This window comes from Myxine glutinosa, chromosome 5 (assembly GCF_964187855.1).
Source record: "Myxine glutinosa chromosome 5, kmMyxGlut1.1, whole genome shotgun sequence".
NCBI classification, from domain to species: Eukaryota; Metazoa; Chordata; class Myxini; order Myxiniformes; family Myxinidae; genus Myxine; species Myxine glutinosa.
In genome coordinates, this window is record NC_136265.1 from 142,932,379 (window position 1) to 142,952,623 (window position 20,245).

Below are 20,245 nucleotides of genomic sequence, written 5' to 3' on the forward strand. Positions count from 1 at the left end.
TAACTTTATCGCTTGGTGCGAGCCACACTCTAGAGGGTCACCTTTCCCCTTGTATAGAGGGACGAGGGTACTCAGTTCCCAATCCACTGGAATGCGGCCTTCTTTCACCGCCACATTACAGATCTCTGTCATTCTCTTCACACCCCAACTTCCTGCTGCCTTCAACATATCTCCCACAACTCCCGTCAGCCCTCCCGCTTTTCTACTCTTCATTGCTTTTATCGCTTCCTCAACTTCCTCCTCAGTTATCTTCTCTGCCGGTCCTAAAACTGGGTTACTCTCTATGTTTCCATCCAATTCATTCTCTGTATTCAACAGCATTTCCATATATCTTTTCCATCTTCCTTTAATTCCATCTGGGTCCACAACGATTTGTCCCACTTCATCCTTCAAGCAACTCACCCCCCATCACATCACACCTCTCTTTCGCTATCTGCTTTGCAATCCTGAATACTGCTCTCTGACCCTCTTCCGAATCCAAGCGTTCTCCGAACATTTTCCGACATGCCTCCGGCACCTTTGCTACCTCTTTCTTTGCAGCCTTCTTGGCTGCCTTATAACTTTCATGCTCTGCTGTTTCTGCTCCCGTACCCTTCGCCTTCTGCCACTCCTTGAACTTCTTCCTCTTCTCGTCAATCCTCTTTCCAACTTCATCATCCCACCACCATGTTTCCGAGTGCCTCGGTGGTCCTTTTGTCCATCCACATACCTCACCAACGGCTCCCAACAGACGAGCTTTCATTGACATCCAACCACTTTCAAGCTCAATCCCATCATCCTCGACCCTACTCAGCCTCTCTTTTAATGCCTCCCTTACTGTCACCTCTTTCAACCTCCACACCTTCATTCTCGGTTGGTACTTCACCCGCCGAGCTCTCCTCGCACCTTTCACCCTTATGTCGCAGAGAACCAAGTGGTGCTGTGAAACAGCCTCCTCCCCCGGGATCACCTTTGTGTCCCGGAGGTGCCCCCTATCTTGCCTACGCACCATCAGGTAGTCAACGGTTATCGTCGACCCACCTGACGTGTATGTAACAAGCTTATTATCCTCTTTCTGGAACTGAGTATTACAAATCAACAAATCAGCTCCATCAGCAAACTCCAAAATCCTTTCACCTTCTCCATTTCACACACCATATCCGTAACCCCTAATGAACTCCCTCAAAACCATCCATACTCCTTCCCACATGTCCATTTAGGTCTCCTCCTACCACAACAACTTCCTCATCTTTCACGTTTTCCATCAGCTTCTCTATCGCACACCAGAACTTGTCCTTCCCTTCATCGCTCCGACCAACATGCGGAGCATATCCTGAGATGACGTTCACCAAGAGCTTTCCAATCATCATTTTCACCATCATCAACCTATCACTCACTCTAGTCACACTCACCACACTGTCTACAAACTCCTCAGAAAACAGGACACCAACACCATTCACGGCCTCCAGGCACCCTTGCCACACAAACTTGTATTTCTGTCCCTGCCTACCCTTCACCATTCTCACACCACTTCCCTTCCATCTCGTCTCTTGCACACAACATATGTCCACTCTTCTTCTGACCAATACTTCCACCACTTCTCCTGATCTCCCTGTCATTGTCCCTACATTCCATGTCCCAAACCTCAGAAACCGATCTCCACTTTGGGCTGTACCCTGCCCATATGGTTGTAATTGTCATGGTTCTCTTTTTGAGGCAATGTTTTTATGGCCGGATGGCCTTCCTGACGCCAACCCTCTTAGTCGTCTCTTACGACATGCAGGGATACGGTGTACCTATTCTAATCCAGGGTATACACTGGGAAACGTTTAAAACATGGAAATTCTGGGGGGGGGGGGGGGGGGACATCACGACTGCGGGGGCCCGTCAGCACTACGCCACGGTGGTCCGGTCAGCACCACACCACATCAGCCCGGTCAGCACCACACCACGGCGGCCCGGTCAGCACCACACCACGGCGGCCCGGTCAGCACCACACCACGTCGGCCCGGTCAGCACCACACCACGTCGGCCCGGTCAGCACCACACCACATCAGCCCGGTCAGCACCACACCACGGCAGCCCGGTCAGCACCACGGCGGCCTGGTCAGCACCACACCCTTGGAAAGGACTTTGATGCTGTGGAGAGATCGAAGCAAGCCTCCTTGCTCGAGCGGACCGGAAGCGGAAGTCCATATATATAAGCACATATATATAATGTGCACATATATATAAGGATATAATATATTGTGGGCTTTCACTAAAAATACTAGCAAATAATAACGGTGGGGTAGCAGAAAAGGAGCTGGGGTTGAGAGGTTGGGGTATTAAATCAAGCCTCTCAAAATATCAGCACCACACACCACGTCGGCCCGGTCGGCCCAGAGCCTGGCGCGGAGTCCAAGGACATCAGCACGTCATCCGAAAACAGCTCCGGTTGGTGCGAACCACTCGGTCAATGGCGCGAACCAGGTCCCGACACGCCCTTGCTCACTTGGCCCCGATGAAGGCCTCGCTGGGTGTTCTCCAAACAAGGGCAAAATCGCCCAAGCCGCGCTGGATTTCGGCAGTGGAAGCCTTGCTCGCTCAGCCTGATGAAGGCCTCGCTGGGTGTTCTCCAAACAAGGGCAGAATCGCCCAAGCCGCGCTGGATTTCGGCGGCGGAAAGCAGCCACGAAGCGACGATATTCGGTTGGGCTGTAATGCGAACACCACGGCGGCCCGGTCAGCACCACACCCTTGGAAAGGACTTCGATGCTGTGGAGAGATCGAAGCAAGCCTCCTCGCTCGAGCGGACCGGAAGCGGGCCAAAAACGATACGTAGAAGGATATCTCAAAAAGTTGTGGACGGATTTGGACAATACTTGGTGGACCGGTTGGGTATCTGAAAAGGACGATTCGATTCGATTTTGGTGAAGATCTGAATCTGGATTCGGATATGAGAATTATTTAAGTGATTCTTCACCCCATGGGAGAAAGGGCCAAAAACGATACATCGCAGGATATCTCAAAAAGTGTGGACGGATATGGACGAAACTTGTTGAACAGGTTGTGTGTGTGACAAGGAAGAATCGATTCAATTTTGGTGAAGAATACATTTTATAAATTCTGTATTGTGATTTTCTCATCTACTCTGAGATAAAAACGTAAACTGTTCACCAGGTGGAGGCTATGCTCTCTACTGAGTGTCGTTCTAGTTTAAATTGTAATGCAATGTACACACAACCTCGTTATGCATATAAACAAAAGTCCAGGTGAAATTTAAACCACGCATCATTTGAATCATCTAAATGCAGGTTTTTAGATTTAGAATCCATGATTCTAAAATTTAATTTAAACGAAAAGGTTGACAAGCATTTCCTCAGATCTCGAAATCAATGTCTCTGACGTATTGAACAAGGTTTGACATGGAAATGACTTTCAATGAGAATTGCGGTATTGCCATCAGCTGAACTTTTGTCTTCATCATCTCGACAAAATGAATCACTTGTAACAAAGCTTTCATCTCCAACACATTTGATGCCTATTGTATACCTTGGAGAATTTCCCAGGGTCAAAAAGCATGTTCTTGAGTCTTGAAAACACAGACTGAGTACCGAATTCAAACAGAATGATAGGGAATCTGGATTATCTGATATTTGGGAAGCCATTCCCAAATTATATAAAAGGAATGGCCAGGAATGGAATGGTCTTGGTTCATGAATGGTTAGGAGAAAAGAAGCATCCCTGATGACAAATCAATGATTCCGGTAAATAGTTAATCATGGAGTATCTACTGTGGAAACAAACTGAATCCAGTACAAATCAGTGACATGTTGAACGCTGCGATCGACATCAGCTGTGGTCTGAGCAATAACGGGGTGATCCCACATTCTGAGACCACATCTTCAGTCATATACACGTTAATCCATATGAAAAAAATAAGGGGTTTAAGGAGGCCTTGCACTGGGTGCGCTCCCCTTTCCACCCACCTCCGTCTTCCCATGGATCCACCCCTGTTATAGCTTCATGTTTTAATGCAAAAAGGGAAAATCTGAGATTGGCAAAGCACTATATAAATGCAATTTTAATTATGAAATAATTTAATTAAAACGAAAAGGTTGACAAGCATTTCCTCAGATCTCGACTATAATCATATCACCTTTTCAGGAGTTGCATCAATTCTGGAAGCATGGCTATGGCGAAGCAGTTCCCGCTCCACCCCCTTCCGACCGCATATTTTTCGGAAATATTTGCACCCAAGGCTGATTATTATTTTATGACATCTACATTGGATACTGAATACAAAACACATGCGTAAGAAATGAAAATCACTGGCATTTGCATATAACGAGGACCCTTATAAGGGTCCACAAACAGTTTTAATCAGAAAAAGTGTTTCAGTTTTCAAATCAGTTTTTAATTTGTGCCCGTGGAAATTTTTTGTTGCAAGCTGCTCTATTGTATTGGTATAAAACAAAAATGCAACGTAAGAAAATTTCTGACCCGGCATTTTCGGATAAGAAGGCCCCTTAGGCTTGAAGGGCCCACAAGAGTCCAAGTGCATTCCATTAGAATATATGGCCAAACACAGAGGTGGCGGATGAGAGGAGAAGCGACATGTACCGGAGTGTTTCATCAATTGAACAAAATTGATAATAACAGCAACATTTCCTTGTACAAGACCCAACCATCAGTTGGCCCAATCATCAATTGGAGGTATAAGGACATTTAGTCTCTCTCTGTAACATGGTGTAAAATGCACTTGTGTTTCCTGAACACAGACGATTGTTTCAAGTCTACATACATCCATAATGGACCAACCAGCAAAGGAGACACCACCTACAACAATTGTTAAAACAACAGAATGCATCATTCATGTGTGTGCAATCCAAAATCAAAAATCTAAAACCGTTCATAGACGACAAGTGGTTGAATATTCTCAGTGCTTCCGAATTGAGAAAATCGTGCAAAAACCTCGATACGTCAAAATATCACACCATCATTGCAGCTTTAACAAAGTACCCATCGACACATCAAGGCTACCATCGTAAATGCTACAATAATACGATTCAGAAATTTACTCCATCCACTCCTCAGTAGCCAGCTCAATCCAAACAGTTGCGTAGCCTTACATCACTGTCTACAAGTCAATCAAATGTGGGGGATCTTTCCGAATGAATGCATATTTTGTGAGAAGTATGCTAAGCAGTGACCCAGATGTACCAAAGAGTTCCCCACAAAAATTGAAACAAAACAAGCTGAACCCAGAATACAGGAGATTGTGAACACATGGAAGTTAGCCAACGTACTCGTGAAAATTGTGTGGGTAGATTTGAAAGCAGAGGAAGCGAAGGTACATAATAGTTGTCGCAATAAGAAGAACAAAGTGGCTGAAGGACTTTCAAAGAAACTTGATGCTATACCTGAAGATTCGGACACCCGATTGAACGCATCAAACTGAAAATGTTCGCAAAGCACCAGGGAGTGAAAAATAATAGAAGCTGATTGCGCTGATCACGTATGTGGAATTTATGCGCTTCGTAAATAAATTGCTTTTTCTTTCTCTTTAGGTACAGTTGCACCTTCAATGGTTCCAAATGACGACGAGGAATACGAAGATGAGGATGATGTTCCCCATGCAGTTTTCATGAACGATGACGACTATCACATGGATAGTGATATGGGCATAGAAGATCGAGATCTGGTTTGTTTGGATAATTCATTGAAGAAGACCCGAAGGCGACTCATTTTGTATCTTCAGATGCATCGGGCTTCTGAAGAAGTTTCCTAAGCTATTGAGCGCATTCCTGGACGGGTCGCCACTCTGACGCAGAAGTTAATTGAATGACATTAATTAATTGAATAATAATTAATTGAATGATAAATTAATATACAAAATGATTTTTCTTCATGCGTTTCCTTTTGGGCTTTTTTTTTTTTTGTCGGGGGACTTTTGTCATCGGCTTTGCAGCGCATGTCTGTCCTTGGTTCAGCCGTGCCCTGCAGTCTCTCATCGGTTTAGCAGTGCACTGGTCTGCCACGGGTTTGCAGCATACTTTACTTTTAGGAAAAAGTGACTTCACATCCGTTAAAATTTTCAACTTAATAAATATCAAATCTTGAAGAAGTCTTAATCTATGTCCCAGCAGCTTTTACTTCTGCAGGTAGTTGAGTGCTACAAGTGCGATTTCTGACCTTTTTGAGCTTAATGGGCCTTCTTATCTGAACATGCCAGATCAGAAAGTTTCTTACGCTGCATTTTTCCTTCATGCCATTAGAATAGAGCAGATTGCAACAAAAAAAGTCCAATTATATTGTTTCATATTCCCAGGGTATACGTATACAGTCGTGGCCAAAAATATTGGCACCCTTGCACTTTCTTTCAAATAACTCACAATCTTCTCGAAAAATAAGTTGAAATTGACAAAAGTATTTGGTCTCCACAATTCTTTATTTCACTGTTCATGTTACAGAACCTTGGTTTTTGATTCAGAACTTAATATGTAATTTGAAAGCATAAAATAAAAAAAAATGGCATTGACAAAATTATTGACACCCTAGATTTAATATTTGGTAGCACGGCCTTTGGACAAAATAACTGCAGTCAAGCGCTTCCTATAGCCATGAATGAGCTTCCTACACCTCTCTACTGGCAGTATTACTTGGAACCTCCTTATCACTCTTCTTGTCCAATCGTCCTTATCATAGTTTGGCCCACTCTTCTTGTGCAAACTGCTCCAGATCTCCCAGATTTGAAGGGTGCTTTCTCCCAACTGCTGTTTTCAGATCTCCCCATAGGTGTTCAATGGGATTTAGATCTGGACTCAGTGCTGGCCACTTCAGTCCAGTGTTTTGTCTTGAACCATTCCTGGGTGTTTTTGAAGTGTGTTTGGGTTCATTGTCCTGCTGCAAGACACATGACCTCCGGCGGAGACCCAGCTTTCTGACACTGGGTTGAACATTGCACTCAAAAATGCCTTGGTAATCTCCTGATTTCATGATGCCATGCACACATTCAAGGCACCCACTGCCAGAGGCAGCACAGCAACCCCAAAACATCACTGAACCTCCTCAATGTTTGACTGTAGGGAAGGTGTTCTTTTCTTTGAAAGCTTCATTTTGTTTTCTGTAAACATAGAGATGATGTGCTTTACCAAAAAGCTCTAATTTGATCTCATCTGTCCACAAGACATTCTCCCAGAAGGATTTTGGCTTGTTCAGGGCTGTCTTAGCAGTGGGGTCGTCCTGGGTATTCTACCAATAAACCCCCTTAGATTGAGTTGGCGACGGATGGTGTGAGTGAAACTGTCGTACCTTGTGTCTGAAGGTCAGCTTCAATATGTTTGGCAATTGATCAAGGTGTTTTCTCCACCATTCGAACAATCCTTCGCTGCAATCTTCAATCAAGTTTTCACTTGTAGCCACGTCCAAGGAGATTGGCTACAGTGCCATGGGCCTTAAACTTCCTGCTAACATTGCGTATGATGGACAGGGGAACATCAAGGTCTCTGGAGATGTACTTGTCGCCTTGACATTGTCCATGCTTGGCTACACTCTTGTGCCTGACCTCCTCAGACAATTTTCTGGTTTTCTTTCTTTTCTCCATGCTCATTGCGGTACACACAATGACACAAAACAGCAGAATGACTCCTTTTCTTTATTCAAACTGGTTGAATGAGTGATTTTTATATTGCAGGCATCTGCAACTCACCATAGGCAAGTTCAATTCCAAAGTAAAGGAGAATCACCTGCTTGAAATCAAATTATTTCCAACAACTTCTAAAAGGTGCCAATAATATTGTCCGGGCCATTTTAGGATTTCTGTGTGGAATAAGCTAAGATTTAGTCATTTTTTCTGTTTTTTTTGTTTTGTTCTTCTACAAACCAAAGAAATACATATGTGAATACCAAAAAATATTTTTTAATTTCAACAATTTTCTGGAAGAAATGGTGCATTATTTGAAAAAAGTGCAAGGGTGCCTATATTTTTGGCCACGACTGTATAAAGACAATGTGAGTTAACTTTTTTCCAACTATTGAATATTTTTAAACAATACTTTGAAAAACTTTGTACGTAATAAATTAAATATGTGGATGATGAAATAAAATATTTGTCATTCTTCTTTTCGATTTACTAACTGATCATTGCTGTGTTCCTTAAAGTTATATGAAATGTTTGTTGCTGAAGAAATGGGAGTGAGGAAAAAGAAGAATGAGGGAATCGATCGGCGATTATGCTGTTCGTGGAAGTGGGCTTTACTTTATTTATTTACTTCTAGAGAGATTTTAATGATGCAAAATGCCACAAAATACTGAGATAGTTCTTTATTAACGAGTAATGATAAGGAGGTTCCATGTAATACGTACAACTTCAAACACAGTGATTGTGGTGTTACAATATTAAATATGTAATGTTCGATGAAAGAATTCCCTTTCACTTTTATGAGCGGGAGGAGGAGAGTGGGGGGGATGAGAGGGAAGAGAGGGAAGAGAGAGGGGAAGGGGGATACGAGAAGGGAGACATCTTAATAAGCGTTTTGAATGTATCTGGTCTGGCACGATGCAGATGGTGGGAGGGGGGAAGAGAGAACGCTTCACGAATTTGCGTGAGAGAGAGAGAGAGAGAGAGAGAGAGAGGGGAGGGAAGAGAAGGGGAGAGGAGGGGGGGGGGGGTATTTCAATAGCCATTTTTACTGGTCTGGTGCGATGTGAGGGGGCAGGGAAGAGGACTAGGGGAGGAGAGAATTTAAATAGCCATTTTGAAAGTATCTAGATGGGTGTGAAGCGGGGAGAAGGAGGGCATGAAAAGGAGAGAGAGGAGGCGGGGAGCATTTCAATAGACATTTTGACTAGTCTTCCTGGAGGGGTGTGGGAGGGGTGGGAGTGGAGGTGCAGAGGGTGATGGGGAAAAAGAGGGTGGGGTGAGAGAGGAGAGATGGAGAGCATTTAAATAGCCGTTTTGAATGTATCTGGTCAGGGCAATGCGGGGAGGGGGAGAAAGGCAGGAGGCGTTGGAAAGTTGAGGTCTTGAAGTCATATTGTGTAGAATTACACGTTTCACATTACAAACTGTGTTTCACATGTGCATGGACATGTATTCACCTATTATGTGAAGTAAATAAATTGTGTAGATTCCATCATTTCTGGATGTAACAAATTGCCTGCACCCATTTTTGAAAACTCTATGTTGTGCAGCATCGAACTTAAGATATCCAAACAAACATGTCTATGCCAATGGATTTCCCATGGGTGCCCCACTAGTAGGCTAATAATGTCTGCCTGTCTGTCCCACCCTGAACTAGAACTGCACTCAGTAGAGAGCATACCTCCACCTGGTTGGCCATATCACTCAATGGTGAAGAATCACTTTTTAAAATTCTACTAGCTGGATCTGGATCTTCACCAAAATTGAATCGATTCTTCCTCGTCACACACACAACCTGTCCAACAGGTTTCGTCCAAATCCATCCCTAACTTTTTGAGATACCCTGCTATGTATCGTTTTTGGCCCTATCTCCCAATGGTGAAGAATCACTTAAATATTAAATAATTCTCGTATCCGAATCCATATTCAGATCCTCACCAAAATCGAATCGAATCGTAATTGACACATACCCACCAACCTCTCGACCAAGTTTCGTCCAAAATCCGTCAACAACCTTTTGAGATATTCTGCTATATGTTGGTTTTAGCCCAATCACTCAATGGTGAAGGATCACTTAAAAAATTATACTAGCCGGATCCGAATGCAGATCTTCACCAAAATTGAACCAATTCTTCCTTGCCACACACCCAACCTCTCCACCAAGTTTCGTCCGAATCTGTCCACACCTTTTTGAGATATCCTGCTATATATAGTTTTTGGCCCTATCTCCCAATGGTGAAGAATCACGTAAAAAAATTCTAGTAGCCGGATCCGAATCCGGATCTTCACCAAAATCGAATCATTACGTCCTTGTCACATACACTACCTCTCTGTCAAATTGTGTCTGAATCCGTCAACAACTTTTTGAGATATCTTGTTCACAGACAGACAGACAACAAAAAACAGACAGACAGGGGTGAAAACATAACCTTCATCCACCGTTGGTGGTGGAGGTAATGATGGATCTCACTGTGCTCTTGGGTACTTTCAACATTAGAAATTGTTTTATACCCTTCCCCAAATCTATACCTCCTCACAATTCTATCTCAGAGTTTCATGAAAAGTTCCTTGGACCTCATGGTGGACTTTCTCCTCTGACACGGACTGTCAACTGTGGGACCTTATATAGAAATGTGTTTCTTTCTAAATCACGTCCAATCAATTGAATTGGCCACAGGTGTGCTCCAATTAAGCTGTAGAGACATCTCAAGGATGATCAAAGAAAATTGGATGCACCCGAGCTCAATTTGCAGTGCCATAGCAAAGGGGTTGAATACTTATTGACTTGAGACATTTCAGCTTTTCATTTTTCATTATTTTGTATAAATTTCTATAAAGAAAAAGATCAACTTTGACATTAATGGGTATTGTATGTCGATCAGTAACAGAAAATCTCAATTTAATCCATTTTAAAATCAGGCTGTAACAACAAAATGTGAAAAAAAGTGAAGGGGTGTGAATACTTTCTGAAGGCACTCTATTAAACCGATATTACCTATGAGGATGTATATATAATGGTGGGCAAGTATATTGTATCTCCTCCTCCAAGAGGATTGACCGAGGAAGCTGAACCTTTCAGGGATTGATGCGGACACCCTGAGGTAGTGCCTGTGCAAGTTTCATTTGATTGGATCAATTTTTGGAAAAAAAATTCACCCATCTTGGAATTTTCTTCGTTTGGAGGGAGGGGGAGTGTGTTCCCTGGTCGCTAAGATCCCCCTGGCCGCTCCCATACCAGAGAGTGGGTGCTTCTAGTAACTAATGGGTCTGACAGGACAGCTCAGAGATATGCGTACTTGGCTTTGATCCCAGACCTGACTACAAACTCTCACCCCTAGAGTTTCACAAACAGGCCATTGCTATTACAATTCATCGGTCCTTTGGAGGTACTAGGGCGTGCCCGTACTATATATATATCTAAAATTATATCCCCCCCCTCTATTTACATGAAATGGTTTGGTCCATTCGCAAAGCCAAAGCGAACGGCTTGCGAGTACGGTGACAATCCCCCCCCCCTCTATTTACATGAAATGGTTTGGTCCAAAGCGAACGGCTTGCGAGTACGGTGACAATCCCCCCCCTCTATTTACATGAAATGGTTTGGTCCAAAGCGAACGGCTTGCGAGTACGGTGACAATCCCCCCCCCTCTATTTACATGAAATGGTTTGGTCCAAAGCGAACGGCTTGCGGAGTTTGGTAAAGAAATCGCCATAGCGTGCACAAACGCGCAGGAAAGCGAAAGAATCGCAAATTAGTTTTAATTAGTTTTAAAACATAGTTTAACGCCAACATAGCGGCAACATAGTTTGCCAACGTGAAATAAATGAATACGCTCTCAAATGTGCCGTCCGAGGCAGAGTCTGTTCGCCACGTTCGGCACACGTGATAACTCGCTGCTCTCTGATTGGTTGAATCGTTTTTTGGACATAGCTCGGTAACTACTTGTCCGATTAATATGAAACCTTGAAAAGGCACATCCTCGGGTCCCCAGCAATATACCTGGCAAGTTTCAAGTATATCGGACCCGTGGTTGTCGAGAAACAGCGGTCACAGACACACAGACATACAGACATAGAGATTACTGGAATTATAGATAGATGTTAAGCTGGGTGTCCTGTTTTCAACATTCGTTTTTGGACGTTAATTTGATCCTGCATTGTCTTGTCTTTCACACCAGAAGGCCAATGGGTGTTGGTACCCTGGGAAAATGCCATAATTCTTGCTCTGAAAAATGCTGGGAAAGGCAACGGCAAATCATCTAGTGTATCCTTTACTATAAGACTGCAGTGGCATTACCAGTGCTCTGCAAGAAGTATGAACTCATTGTTCATCAATCGCTTATCATGATAACTGATAGTGAGTAAAATAACATTGATCCGAAAATTATAAAATGATTATCGGATAAAAGGTTTTGATATGACGATGATTATAAAATATCAGATGATAATCCAATCAATTGCAGATTTTAAAGTGTAATATTATTATTTTGAGAAGTCAAACACCCTCTACTGGAAGATTGTTCAAAAAAAAATAACGAATTAATTATACGTAAAGGTCACTTGGTGGATCGGGTGTTTGAGACTGAGCTTCCTGCTCATTCGGCATTAAAAACGAGCTGCTTCAATTAATTTTGTAATCTTAGATAACAGGTTTTAAAATTTGTGCTGGAAATGTTTAGGCAGAATTGCCTTTTCATAGTAACATTTCCAAGTCACCACAATTCATGGACTTGTAACCTTGTCACCAAACGAGGAGGGACAGGCAGATGACATCCTCCCTGAAGGTCATGAGGTGAGTCAGCTGAAGTATACAGTACATACAGTATTGACAATCGTATAGCAACATAGCAAATCACCTGGGAGTAGCTCGGTTTCACCAAATACTAGCTCGGCTTCAGGGGGATTTGAACCCACAACCTCCGAGATTCCAATCCAGTGTCGTTACCACCAAGCCACCCCAGGATATAGTCCTAACTTACACGAGGAAGCATTGAACAATGTGAGCTGTTTATTCAGCCGTTAACCTTCTGGGAGTTCGGGGATGGTTCATGTGGTTTTGAGTCAGATCGAGTGCAATAATTGGACTCCAGAGTACATAGGAGGCGGACAGCTCACATCCACGAGCCAAAGCCACAAACAGCGGCCACAGAGTCACAGAAAAACAGATGACAACGCAGAAACTTCCGATACACAACTTGTATGGGAAAATATAGCTCCGTCGATCCAATGAAGGATATGATGGTCCCAATGGCAAATAATTGCCAAAGTAATAAATGCCAATCTTTTAACCACGAGCCCTTCAACACGAACAGCACCAAAAATAAAAGTCCCCATTCTAAAACAATCAATGTTGCAAATATTATATAATATCCCCATTCTCTAATCACTCTTCACACTGCAACTCGAGCCAATAGTTCTGGTACATTGGGCTTCCTGCTGGCACATGGAGAACCAACTGGAATTAAAAGTATAGCGAAAGAATTATTCCACATGAATGTCACAGCAATTAATTCCTTCCCTCTGGGAGCCCACAAAGAAAAAAAATAATTGTAAAAGTAATAATATTCAGCAATGTTATATAATGAACCATGAGAATGGATGAAGCGAAAATCATTACTACTTATGAAAAAAAACTTGTATGGTGTAAGATAAATGACCATTTGGCCCATCACACCTGACTGCAACATTCGCTTAAACTCGAAGCAGGGGTATCAATCACAATGGACTATTCGTGGAAATGATACCCCAACATCTTTTTTATCTATGAGTGAATGGAGGTAGGATAGCCGGCTTACGGTCCTGTCCACAATACGGTGCGTTGCTTCCTAGTTTTTCAGTTTACCGATGCAACTTCGCACAGTTCATCGACTGCAACTGGCACATCACCCTGGCCAAAATTCGGCACCATGTTTGCAGTTTCCAAACGGATCACACTCGAGAGTAGGTCCAACCCACAAAAAAGTGACTCAAAAGGGGTAATTCTACTACTACCCATCAAAATATACTAACCAGAGCGTGAACCATTGGCACTACAAGAAACAAATACAAATGCGCTCTTAAGCAAAAGACCAAAATGTCTGGTCACACAACACATCATTGAACCGACCACGGCTACTCGCTATATTGTGGATAATTTTCCACTTTGCTGTACCTTAAAAAACAAGAGAAAAATGACCACAGTCTGGTCACCAGCTGCGTCGTGTAGAATCATGAGGATATCCGTTGCAATATGCGCTACCAAATTTGACCAGTCAATAAATTATACGCATGCACTGGCGTCATTTTGTCTTTCAGTTCTGGTCTTGTCCTTTGTTTTGCGACGCAACATGCTTCATCAACTGATTACATATAATGTATGGACGTGAATGTTATTTCTGTTAATGTTAATTCATTAATGTTATTTATTAATGTTAATTCTGGGTGGCAGAAGGATAATTTGAAACGGGCTTGGTCGGTGTAGGAAGTCCGAGTGTATGTGCATGCGCTATTCAATAATTACACCTAATTTGTGTCAAGTTCTGTGAATCGAGATTGATATGAAAACATTCATGTTGTCTTTTTTCCTAAATTTATTCTGGTTTCTTCAAACAAATCGCGAATTTAGTCCGCGATGTTCTTACCTCATACCAACGCACGTCCGAGTGTATGCGCATGCGCTATTCAATAATTACACCTAATTTGTGTCAAGTTCTGTGAAACGAGATTGATATGAAAACATTCATGTTGTCTTTGTTGCTAAATTTATTCTGGTTTCTTCAAACAAATCGCGATTTTAGTCCGCGATGTTCTTACCTCATACAAATGCACGTCCAAGTGTATGCACATGCGCTGTTCAAAAGGCACCCCAACAACAACAACAACGCGGTCCTCTCAAAGAGCTGCTCGTCGCAGCTAAAAATCAATCATGCTTCGTTAAATAAATAGAACATCATGTTCTGTAGCTCGTAAAATGGCCACTCATGTTCTATGATCCGATTAAAATACTGTGTTCATTCCTCGCGATGAATGGTGCTGTCAACGGGCATGTCTCAATGCTTTTTATCAAGAAGCATTGAGACATCAAAACATTTCAGAGTGGTTATGCTTCAAACAACGGGTTGTTGTTGTTGTTTATGCTTCAAACAAGCAAGATGCACCAAGAACAAATTCCTTCCCAACAACAGGCAATCATTGGAAATTGCAGAGGTCACTACTCAGCATGTCTTTGTCCAAAATTGTGTCTTCGAGAACAAATAATGGCTGGATGGGACGAGGGACAGAGGGGAGGACTGGAGAGATCTTATAGGCACATAATAGCCTTCATTTACTTTAGCTTTATTAATTTTATGCCTGTCACAAACAAGTAACTAATTAATACCCCTGAGTCACAGAATGCATATGAATCATAGAACTACGACACGACTACTTCATTAATGGTCCCAATTAATCCTACTTTCTTGTGGGGTCGGCTGGGGAAAGTTGTCAGTCCAAATCTTTCACAAACCAATTCACTCACCTTGGAGCTCTCTCCCCTGGGTTGAATCCTTACCAAGCTGTGAGCTGTCATCCTGGTGTTTCACATAAAGGGAGATTCATCAATGTGAGTGCCGTCTTTCAGAAGGACATTTGAACTGGGCATCCCGTCTGCCAGCATTAGTTGGTGGATGTTAGAGATCCCACGGTGTCCTTCACAAAGAGAAGGTGAGCTATCACCATCACCTTTAGGGTAAAAATTCCAAATTCCTACCCAAAGCAACAGGGGTCAGCAGCAGAGCCATGCTGACAGCAATGATGCAAACCAGCAGTCACATGCTGCCTGCAAAATGAGCATGATGACAAATGCAGTAAGTTGGCCAGGCCTGACATTTGGACTGAAGCTTGTAATAGGGCAGGAATTTGTAATTTGTTCAGGGTGCCAGGGATAACCCACCTACTCTTCATGAAAGACACGTTGAAATCTTAAATGGCACCAACCAACGCTAGCAGATGGGATACCCAGCTTAACATCCATGCGAGGAACGAAGTGCTTGTTGATGCAACGCCCTGCCTGAGAAGCACCAATCCAACAGTTTATAGTTGGGTGCGTGAATCAAACCCAGGCTATAGACAACTCAAAGGCAAATGCGCTACCTATGCACCAACCTGTAGAGTGTAGACTATGAATGAAATCTGAATTGCAATGCAGTAATAACTGTTTGCTTTATGCAAATAAATGCTTCAGGAGGAAAAGTGAAAGAAAAAAAACATTTGTTTTTAAAATTAGCAAACATGGACAATATAAAAAGAAACATTGATATGTTTCACCAGCATTTTTTTTCAACCAATAAACTTGTATGTCGGTGTAATCCATGCAATGTCAATACATGCAATGTCTGTCTCACCAATCCAACGCAAAGCAGAGGTCAGGATCTGCAGGTACTTGGTCTTCTGCACGTTGAAGAAAGCAAAAGGTCCAAGAAGAAAAACAAAGACACCCTGAGGGACAAAAAAGGACAATATACATTCCCGTACATACAGTAACATTTGAGAGTGCTCCACAAAAAGAGCCTAATATGTTACTGCAAAATAGGAAAGGAGATAACTAAAGGTTGGACTGAAATGGCGGTGGAAAGGGCAGACATTTTAATTTGACAAAAACTAACAAACACTAAAAGGCCGAATGTGTATCAATTTCTTTGAAAACACCGCTGGCTTGATATGATTTAGTAAACACCTGCCGATATACAGTAATTACATGCCCAGACCAGAAATCAAACCCAGGTCCTCTGGAAAACCGTACCAGTGCTCTGCCACTTGAGCTATCTGGGCGACCCTGACTGAGCATGTAATTTTCCCACACACATCAATTTAATTATTTAATCCTGTTCATTCATCTAATTGCTTCACTTTGCCCCCAGTGGTGTTTATAATAGAGGACATGGATTTGTTCCCCCCCCCCACCCTCCCCCCCATTGAAGGAAGACCCTCTTGTGCTCAGTCCGTTGGTGCTGCTATGGTTGGCAGCGAATGCCCTGGAAGCATTGACAGAAAGAGAGAGGCAATCATATGTGTGGGAAAGCTGCATGCTCAGCCAGGGTCGCAAAGATAGCTCAGGTGGCAGAGCATTGGTACGGTTTTCCAGAGGACCTGAGCTTGATTCCTCATTTGGGCATGTAATTTTCCCACATATATCAATTTAAATAAATAACGTATCCTCCAGCGAGCGACATCACCCGGACGCTAAAGGCAGCACATGGAGACTGAATTGTGAGGGAGGGGTGTACAATAATTGATTGATTAATTGATGAATTGTATAATTAAAATAAATAAATAATAATCGTAAAATAATTAATTTCTTCATCAATTGGCTAATAGCCTACATAAACTACCGTTTCATCTGAATCTGTAACTTTTTGAAAATTAATGAAGCAATTAATCGAATAATTAATTAATTAATCAATAAACCAAAAATACCATTTACAGCCAAATCACTTGGTCACTGTCATGTCCAAATAACAGCTTCCTAGCTGAAAAGGTGCCATGCCTAAATGAGAAAGATAATAACAAAGTAATTAATAAATCGATAAAAATAAAGTAATTAATCAATTAAGTGATTAATCAAAAAATATAAAATAGCGTTTTCGCCAAAGCACATGTTCACGATTGTGCCCAAACTTCAGCTTCCTCGCTCAAAACATGGGTGATTTATCACCCAGGCAAACAACCAATCAAACAAACAAGAAAGAAAACTGAGTGAAAACTGAGTATGCCCTTTCGGCGCGCCTTCAGTGCCCGGCGATGTCGTCCTGCAGCTTCTCACCATCGTTCTTCTTGTTTCGGAAGCCAAACAGTTCAATCTTGGTTTCATCAGACAACAGAATCTCGCTTCTCACTGTCTGAGAGTCCTTTAGGTGCTTTTTTGCGAACTCCAAGCGGGCTTTCATGTGTCTTTCACTGAGGAGAGGCTTCCGTCTGGCCACTCTGCCATAAAGCCCAGATCGGTGGAGTGTTGCAGTGATGGTTGTCCTTCTGGAAGTTTCTCCCATCTCCACACAGGATCTCTGGAGCTCAGCCAGTGACCATCGGGTTCTTGGTCACCTCTCTTACCAAGGCCCTTCTCCCCCGATTGCTCAGTTTGGCCGGGAGGCCAGCTCTAGGAAGAGTCCTGGTTGTTCCAAACTTCTTCCATTTAAGAATTATGGAGGCCACTGTGCTCTTGGGAACCTTCAATGCAGCAGAATTTTTTTGTAGGCTTCCCCAGATCTGTGCCTCGACACAATCCCGTCTCTGAGCTCTGCAGGCAGTTCCTTCGACCTCGTGGCTTGGTTTTTGCTCTGATATGCATTGTCAGCTGTGAGACCTTATATAGACAGGTGTGTGCCTTTCCAAATCATATCCACTCAATTGAATTTACCACAGGTGGACTCCAATCAAGGTGTAGAAACATCTCAAAGATGATCAAGAGAAATGGGAGGCACCTGAGCTAAATTTCAAGTGTCATAGCAAAGGGTATGAATACTTATGTCAATGTGATATTTCAGTTTTTTCTTTTTAATAAATTTGCAAAACTTTCTAAAATCCTGTTTTCTCTTTGTCATTATGGGGTATTGAGTGTAGATTGATGAGGGAAAAAATGAATTTAAACGATTTCAGCAAAAGGCTGCAACAAAACAAAATCTGAAAAAAGTGAAGGGGTCTGAATACTTTCTGAATGCACTGTATGAGTCAATGTGGAGTACAAGTCGCATTGGCTAATTTCCCCATTTTTCGATCATTCATTACCTTTGCCACTGAGGGTAGAGGGAGGTTATGTTTTCACTCCTATTTTACGAGAGGCATTTTGAGATGACGTATTAAGGATGGATGTGGATGTGGATTGTGGATGCACTTATGATGTGGATTAAACGGATGGATAAATCGTAATTGCAGAGTGCATGCTCTTTATTGATTGGATAATTTTGCATGTGTCAGTGAGCAGATTAACATTTTATTGCTCACCCAATCAAAAAACGTTCCAGGAAATGATTTCTGTGGTGTGTTTTAAATCATTATTTATACATTTTATTTCAGAGAATATCACAATCTTCAGAAATTTTCATTTCTGCAATTCAATGGTATTAAACCATCGATAAGTCGATTCTGAGAACAGGTTGAGGCCCGGACTTCCAGAGGTAAAAATATCAACTTACATGCCGAAAGGTATTGTATATAGTAAGACTTTGACCCGCTCAGTTGAGCATGAAGTTCAAGGAACCCTCTGTAGAACTCCGATATGGAATTGTGAGGAGGCATAGATCTGGGAAAGGATATGAAACAATTTCTAGAGGGATGAAAATTCCCAAGATCACAGTCAGCTCCATATTTAGAAAATGGAAAGAATATGCAACGACCCAGACTCTTCCACAGCTGGCTGTCTGATCAAACTGAGCAACTGTCTTCTACCGACTCCTCTCCGGCCTTGCTCCCCCAGCTCTCTCTGTGCTCTGTCCCCCTAATATTCCTACAGGTCGCACAAGATCTGCCAGCCACCTTCTTATGGTTAAACTGCCAAAATCTAGGCTCTCTGCTCACCTTCACTCTTTCATTCCCCTTTTCTCCCACCTCTGGAACAAACTCCCCCACTCCCTTCAATCCCACTCCTCCCTCCAGGTCTTTAAAACAGCTGTTCACCACCATCTCTTATCTTCCCCCATCCAAAACCTTGATCTTTTCTACCCCCGTTAATTCACACCAGATCCACTTTTTTGAAATTCCAACTTCTTTCCTGGAAGTCCTTGCAGTGTTCATATGTTTTATACCTCTCCCACCTCCCCCCAAGCCCTCCCCCTCCCACATTTCTCCCGATGTCCCTGCTCTCAAATGTTGTGTTTGTGTCCTTCCCCATCTCTCCCCATCTTGTCTACCGCTCCCCTTATTTTGTGTTTTATGTGTCGGTTTGACTTTTTGTGTGATTAATGTTATATTAGCTCTTTCACGAGCCTCGATCTTGTATACAAAAAAAAAAAAAAAAAACTCGGCAAGAGGACCTTGCTCAGGGAGGTGACCAATAACCCAATGAACACTCTGACAGAACTACAGAGTTAATTGGCTGAGATGGGACAACCTGACAGAAGGACAACAGTCTCTGCAGCACTTCACAAATATAGGCTTTATGGGAGAGTGACCAGATGGAAGCTACTCCTGAGAAAAAGGCACATGACAGCATGCCTGGAGTTTGTAAAAAGACATGTGAAAGACTCTGAGAGCATGAAGTAAAATATTCTGTGGTCGGATGAGATGAAAATTGAGCTCTTCGGCCTGAATGCAAAGTGCTACGTCTGGCGGAAACCAAGCACAGCTTATCACCCATCTAACATCATCCCTACCATGAAGCATGGTGGTGGCAGCATCATGCTACGTCGATGCTTTTCAGCGGTAGGGACTGGGAGACTTGTAAGGAAAGAGGGAACAATGAATGGAGCCAAATACAGGCAAATTCTCGAGGAGAACCTGTTACAGAGTGCAAAAGACTGAAGACTGCATCGAAGATTTTCATTCCAACCAAACTTGGCTTCATTTCAAAGGGATTTCAACCAAAGCTTGGCAAAAGTATGGACTGTAATACATTGAGTTCCAAAAAGACCTGGGCAACTTTGGTTGTTAATATATATAGTACCACAAATGGTACAACGATACACTTTG

At 42.6% G+C, this 20,245-nt stretch overlaps 1 protein-coding gene across 2 annotated transcripts in view; it reads right to left on the minus strand.

The window, feature by feature from the left end:
- Nucleotides 1–20,245, minus strand: part of SLC38A12 (solute carrier family 38 member 12) — a 244,239-nt gene that overhangs the window by 37,849 nt on the left and 186,145 nt on the right. For both annotated transcript variants that reach the window (XM_078778807.1, XM_078778808.1), the window contains exon 10: nt 15,967–16,060. In XM_078778807.1, coding sequence (XP_078634933.1) covers nt 15,967–16,060 — 94 coding nt within the window. The remainder of the gene's footprint in view (nt 1–15,966; nt 16,061–20,245) is intronic.